General features: G+C 54.5%; 2 protein-coding genes across 2 annotated transcripts; both read left to right on the top strand.

Moving 5' to 3' along the window:
- Window positions 1–506: 506 nt before the first annotated feature.
- On the top strand, window positions 507–2,862 carry LOC143270431 (uncharacterized). The gene is made up of 3 exons (XM_076560357.1): window positions 507–656; window positions 904–1,767; window positions 2,470–2,862. The coding sequence occupies exons 1-3, from the start codon at window positions 507–509 to the stop codon at window positions 2,860–2,862; spliced, it is 1,407 nt and encodes a 468-aa protein (XP_076416472.1).
- A 436-nt stretch (window positions 2,863–3,298) lies between these two features.
- On the top strand, window positions 3,299–4,742 carry LOC143270452 (uncharacterized). Its single transcript, XM_076560386.1, has 2 exons — window positions 3,299–4,035; window positions 4,590–4,742. Exons 1-2 carry the CDS (start codon window positions 3,309–3,311, stop codon window positions 4,622–4,624), a joined length of 762 nt encoding a protein of 253 aa, XP_076416501.1. The 5' UTR covers window positions 3,299–3,308; the 3' UTR covers window positions 4,625–4,742.
- Window positions 4,743–5,408: the final 666 nt, after the last annotated feature.

Below are 5,408 nucleotides of genomic sequence, written 5' to 3' on the forward strand. Positions count from 1 at the left end.
CTGTCATTCTTTGTTTTCTGTTTAACCGTTCTCCTCCTAGAAACAGCCATGGGACAGACTGTCACCACCCCCTTGAGCCTCACACTTGACCACTGGTCAGACGTGAAGATACAAGCCAACAACGAGGGAGTCATAGTCCAGAAGAAAAAATGGATCACTCGTTGCGAGGCCGAATGGGTCAGAATGGATGTAGGATGGCCTCGCGAGGGAACCTTTAACCTCAGTCTTATTTCACAGGTGGAAGGAAAAGTTTTCGCTCCGAGTCCCCATGGCCACCCGGACCAGGTCCCATACATCGCCATGTGGAGACTCCTGACGACAGAACCTCCCCCATGGGTTAAGCCGTTTCTCTCCCCCCCAGCCCCCCGGCAGCAGCAGCACTCGTCAAATCCTGGGGCCGAGGAAGCCGGATCGGCGGATCCCTCCCACTCCCTGTTCCTCCCGACCCCCACACCAGCAAGTCTTTTCCTCTCCCCGTGTCCCGCCGCTCTGGCGGCGGGTGCAGGATGTGGCGGGGGCGCGCAGGCGGGGCTGGGGATGAGGTTGGCGGGGGGACCGCCCCCCGGCCGGTGACCGGCCACTGCCGAGCACACTTCCACCATGGCGGTGTGCCTCGACCGTCTCCGGGACGGCTGGAGAGGCCCGGTTTGGGGAAGGTGGCTCGGGAGGGACGGCGCCACCCGCGGGCGCCGAACCACCGCTCCCTCTCGCCCCTCCTACCTCCTCCCTTTACCCTCTTCTCCCATGAAACGATTCCCCTAAGGCTCCTGTCCTCCCCCCAGACCCCAATTCACCTCTTATTGACCTCCTAACAGAGGACCCGCCGCCATACCCGGGGAATCGGGCGCCGGAGGGACCAGCGGTCCCTGCAGTGGCGCCAGAGAGACCGGCGGACCCGCATAGGCGCCTGAACAGCCTCTACAGAGAGAGTGGGAGGATGAGGCTCCGGCTCCCTCCCCAATTGCCGGTAGCCTACGAGGAAAGCGCGACGAACCAGCCAAAGAATCCAGGGCCTTTCCCCTTAGGGAAGGTCCTAATCACCAGCTCCAATACTGGCCATTTTCGGCTTCTGATCTCTATAACTGGAAGCAACATAATCCTCCTTTCTCTAAGGACCCTGTTGCCTTGACTAACCTGATTGAGTCCATTTTAATGACCCACAAGCCCACTTGGGAAGATTGTCAGCAGTTACTGCAGACGCTCCTGACGGTGGAGGAGAAGCAGCGAGTCTTCCTGGAGGCTTGGAAACAGGTTCCAGGAGACGATGGAAGACCCACCCAATTGCCTAATATCATTGACGCAGCCTTTCCCCTCACCCGCCCGAACTGGGACTTCGCGACCCCAGAAGGTAGGGAGCACCTACGTCTCTATCACCAGTTGCTCTTGGCGGGTCTCCGAGGGGCGGCTAGGTGCCCTGCCAATCTGGCCCAGGTTAGGAATGTGATCCAGGGAAAGGAGGAGATGCCGGCAGCATTCTTGGAAAGACTTAGAGAGGCTTATAGGATGTATACCCCGTACGATCTGGAAGATACAGGACAGGCGCCGGGTGTCATCTTGTCTTTCATCTATCAGTCAAGTCCAGAAATAAGGGCCAAGTTACAGAGACTAGTAGGATTACATTCATTCAGTTTGTCAGATTTATTAAGAGAGGAAGAGAAAGTGTTTAATAAGAGAGAAACTCCCAAAGAACGGAAGGAGAGGATGTGGCAGAGGCAAGAAGAGAGAGATAAGAAAAGTAATAGGGAAATAAGTAAAGTCCTGGCCACTGTAGTGTCTCAGGGACAGATCAGAGAGGGAATTAGGATGGGAGATCAAAGAAGGACACCGCTTGACAAAGACCAGTGTGCTTACTGTAAAGAGAGAGGGCATTGGGCTCGTAACTGCCCAAAGAAGCCTCAAGGGTCTCGGAGACCTAAGCCAAGGGCCACGGACCTCCTCAATCTGGAGTATTAGGGAGGTCAAGGCCAGGAGCCCCCCCCTGAGCCAAGGATAACTCTCAAGATTGGGGGGCAGCCAGTGACCTTCCTGGTAGACACCGGGGCTCAACATTCAGTCCTGACCCATACCAGAGGCTCTCTCAGTGACCACACAGCTTTGGTCCAGGGGGCCACAGGTAGCAGGAGGTATCGATGGACCACTGAGAGAAAGGTTCAGCTGGCATCTGGACAGGTAACCCACTCTTTTTTGCATATACCCGATTGCCCTCACCCATTATTGGGCCGAGACCTGTTGACTAAGCTCAAAGCTCAGATCTATTTTGATGACAAGGGGTCGACCATTACAGGACCCAAAGGGACCCCCCTACAAGTCCTAGCTCTAAAACTGGAAGAGGAATACCGCCTGTTTGAATCCGAGCCATCTAAGGGGCCACCACAAGAAATGCAGGACTGGTTGAGGGAATTTCCCTAGGCATGGGCAGAGTCTGGCGGCTTGGGGCTGGCTCACGACCAACCCCAACTTGTTATTCAGTTAAAAGCCTCCGCCACTCCTGTTTCTATCAAACAGTATTCCATGTCCCGGGAAGCCCACGAGGGCATTAAACCACACATCCAGAGGCTCTTGGACCAGGGGGTACTTGTGCCCTGTGGATCCCCTTGGAATACCCCCCTCCTGCCTGTAAAAAAACCTGGGACAGGGGATTACAGACCGGTTCAAGACCTGAGGGAGGTCAATAAATGGGTTGAAGATATACACCCCATGGTGCCAAACCCTTACAACCTCCTCAGCACTCTTCCACCAACCCACATTTGGTATATGATACTGGACTTGAAGGATGCCTTCTTCTGTTTGAGATTGCACCCCCAGAGCCAACTGCTGCTTTTGAATGGAGAGACCCAGAGATGGGACTTTCAGGACAGTTGACCTGGACTCGGCTCCCCCAGGGGTTTAAAAACAGCCCGACCCTCTTTGATGAAGCCTTACACTCAGACCTGGCCGAGTTCTGGGTCGAACATCCGGCCTTAATCTTGCTCCAATATGTGGATGACCTCCTCCTAGCAGCCAGAACCCAGGCTGAATGTCTGAGAGGCACTCGGGCCCTTTTGGCTAAACTGGGACAGAAGGGCTATTGGGCTTTGGCCAAGAAGGCCCAGATTTGTCAAAGCAAAGTCATTTACTTGGGTTACACCCTAGAGGGAGGACAGAGATGGCTCACGAAAGCAAGGAAGGAGGCCATACTCTCCACACCCCCTCCAAGGCACCCCCGCCAGGTGCGGGAGTTCCTAGGTACAGCCGGCTACTGCCGCCTCTGGATCCCAGGTTTTGCTGAGATGGCTGCCCCCCTGTATCCTCTCACCAAGCCCGGGGTTATGTTCCACTGGGGAGAGGAACAACAACAGGCCTTTCAGCGAATTAAGAGAACCTTACTTGAGTCACCAGCTCTTGGCCTACCAGATCTGACTAAGCCCTTTGAACTGTTCGTGGACGAAAACTCAGGCTTTGCAAAAGGAGTACTGGTACAGAGACTGGGGCCATGGAAGAGACCTGTAGCTTATCTATCCAAGAAATTAGACCCGGTAGCTGCAGGATGGCCCCCCTGTCTGCGCATGGTAGCCGCCATTGCTGTTTTGCTCAAGGATGTAGGGAAACTGACTTTGGGACAGCCATTAACTGTGTTATCCTCCCATGCGGTGGAAGCTCTGGTCCGGCAGCCCCCAGATAGATGGCTCTCAAATTCCAGGATGACCCACTACCAGGCTCTGTTGTTAGACACAGACCGAGTGGTGTTCGGACCAGTTGTCTCCCTCAACCCCGCAACCCTGCTGCCCTTGCCAGACCCATCCGAGGAGCACAATTGCCTCCAGATTCTGGCGGAGGCCCATGGCACCCGCTCCGACCTAACAGATCAACCGCTGTCGAACCCGGATTTTATCTGGTTCACAGATGGGAGCAGCTTCCTCAAAGAAGGAGAACGGAGGGCCAGAGCAGCCGTTACCACCGAATCAGAGGTAGTTTGGGCCTCACCGCTGCCGCCTGGAACATCGGCCCAAAGAGCAGAGCTGATCACGCTGACCCAGGCCCTCCGGATGGCGGAAGGTAAGAGACTCACGGTCTATACCGACAGCAGATATGCCTTCGCCACTGCCCATGTACATGGAGAAATCTACAGAAGAAGAGGCCTCTTGACCTCGGAGGGTAAGGAAATTAAAAACAAAAACGAAATTTTAGACCTCTTAAGGGCATTGTTCCTCCCACATCAGCTCAGCATTATACATTGTCCCGGGCACCAAAAGGATGACTCTGTCGTAGCACGGGGAAATCGGCTGGCTGATCTGACAGCCCGGACAGTCGCCTTACAATCCCCTAAGGGCGACCAGCTGCTGGTCTTGCAGGACCAACAGCCAAGCAGAGACCCCATGTCCTACAGCCCGGAGGACCAGGAACTAGCAAAGAAAATGGGGGCGGAATGGAGCCCTGAGCGACAAGCTTATATAATGGATAACAAATTAGTTATGCCAACCTCCCACACCAAATATATGTTCAAGTTTCTCCACGCGCTAACCCATTTGAGCAAAAACAAGATGAGGGCCCTTCTGGCTGATGAGGCCTCGGGCACTGTATTATTGAATCAGGAACAGGTGCTCCAACAGGTGACTTCCAGCTGCCCTGCTTGTGCCCAAGTTAATCCAGGAAAAGCCCATCTGAGCAGAGGGAGCCGCCTGCGAGGCCACCGCCCCAGAGTCCATTGGGAACTTGACTTCACCGAGGTAAAACCTGGACTGTATGGATATAGATACCTTCTGATTTTTGTAGACACATTTTCAGGGTGGACAGAGATCTTCCCTACCAAGAAGGAGACCGCTAACGTGGTAACCAAGAAACTCCTGGAGGAAATTTTTCCCAGGTATGGAATGCCCCAGATATTGGGGTCAGACAATGGGCCCGCCTTCGTCTCCCAGGTAAGTCAGAAGGTGGCCAGGCTACTGGGGATTGATTGGAAACTCCATTGTGTATACCGCCCCCAGAGCTCAGGACAGGTAGAACGTGCAAATAGAACCATTAAGGAGACTTTAACCAAATTAACGCTTGCAACTGGCACTAGAGATTGGGCGCTCCTACTCCCTCTAGCCCTTTACCGAGCCCGGAATACTCCTGGGCCTCATGGCCTAACCCCGTTCGAGATCATGTATGGGGCTCCCCCACCAATTGTAAATTTCCTTCACCCTGATATCTCCTCTTTCGCCACTAGCCCTACCCTGGAGGCACATCTCCAAGCCCTCCAACTGGTGCAAAAGACAGTGTGGAAACCCCTGGCCGATGCCTACTGGGAGCAACTGAATCGCCCGGTGGTGCCTCACCCATTCAAGATTGGGGACTCTGTCTGGGTCCAACGCCATCAATCCAAGAACCTAGAGCCGAGGTGGAAAGGACCATACACTGTCTTGTTAACTACTCCCACTGCACTCAAG

Source organism: Peromyscus maniculatus, chromosome 23 (assembly GCF_049852395.1).
Source record: "Peromyscus maniculatus bairdii isolate BWxNUB_F1_BW_parent chromosome 23, HU_Pman_BW_mat_3.1, whole genome shotgun sequence".
Lineage (NCBI taxonomy): Eukaryota > Metazoa > Chordata > Mammalia > Rodentia > Cricetidae > Peromyscus > Peromyscus maniculatus.

Excerpts from the sequence above, each read along its gene's own strand:
- LOC143270431 (XM_076560357.1), top strand. The coding sequence starts at position 507 with ATGTGGCGGGGGCGCGCAGGCGGGGCTGGGGATGAGGTTGGCGGGGGG. Across the intron at positions 657-903 it reads AGAGGCCCGGTTTGGGGAAG|GCGCCTGAACAGCCTCTACA; the intron begins GTGGCTCGGGAG and ends GGACCCGCATAG. Across the intron at positions 1,768-2,469 it reads TAAGTAAAGTCCTGGCCACT|TTAAAAGCCTCCGCCACTCC; the intron begins GTAGTGTCTCAG and ends CTTGTTATTCAG.
- LOC143270452 (XM_076560386.1), top strand. The coding sequence starts at position 3,309 with ATGTTCCACTGGGGAGAGGAACAACAACAGGCCTTTCAGCGAATTAAG. Across the intron at positions 4,036-4,589 it reads GGCCCTCCGGATGGCGGAAG|GTGACTTCCAGCTGCCCTGC; the intron begins GTAAGAGACTCA and ends GTGCTCCAACAG.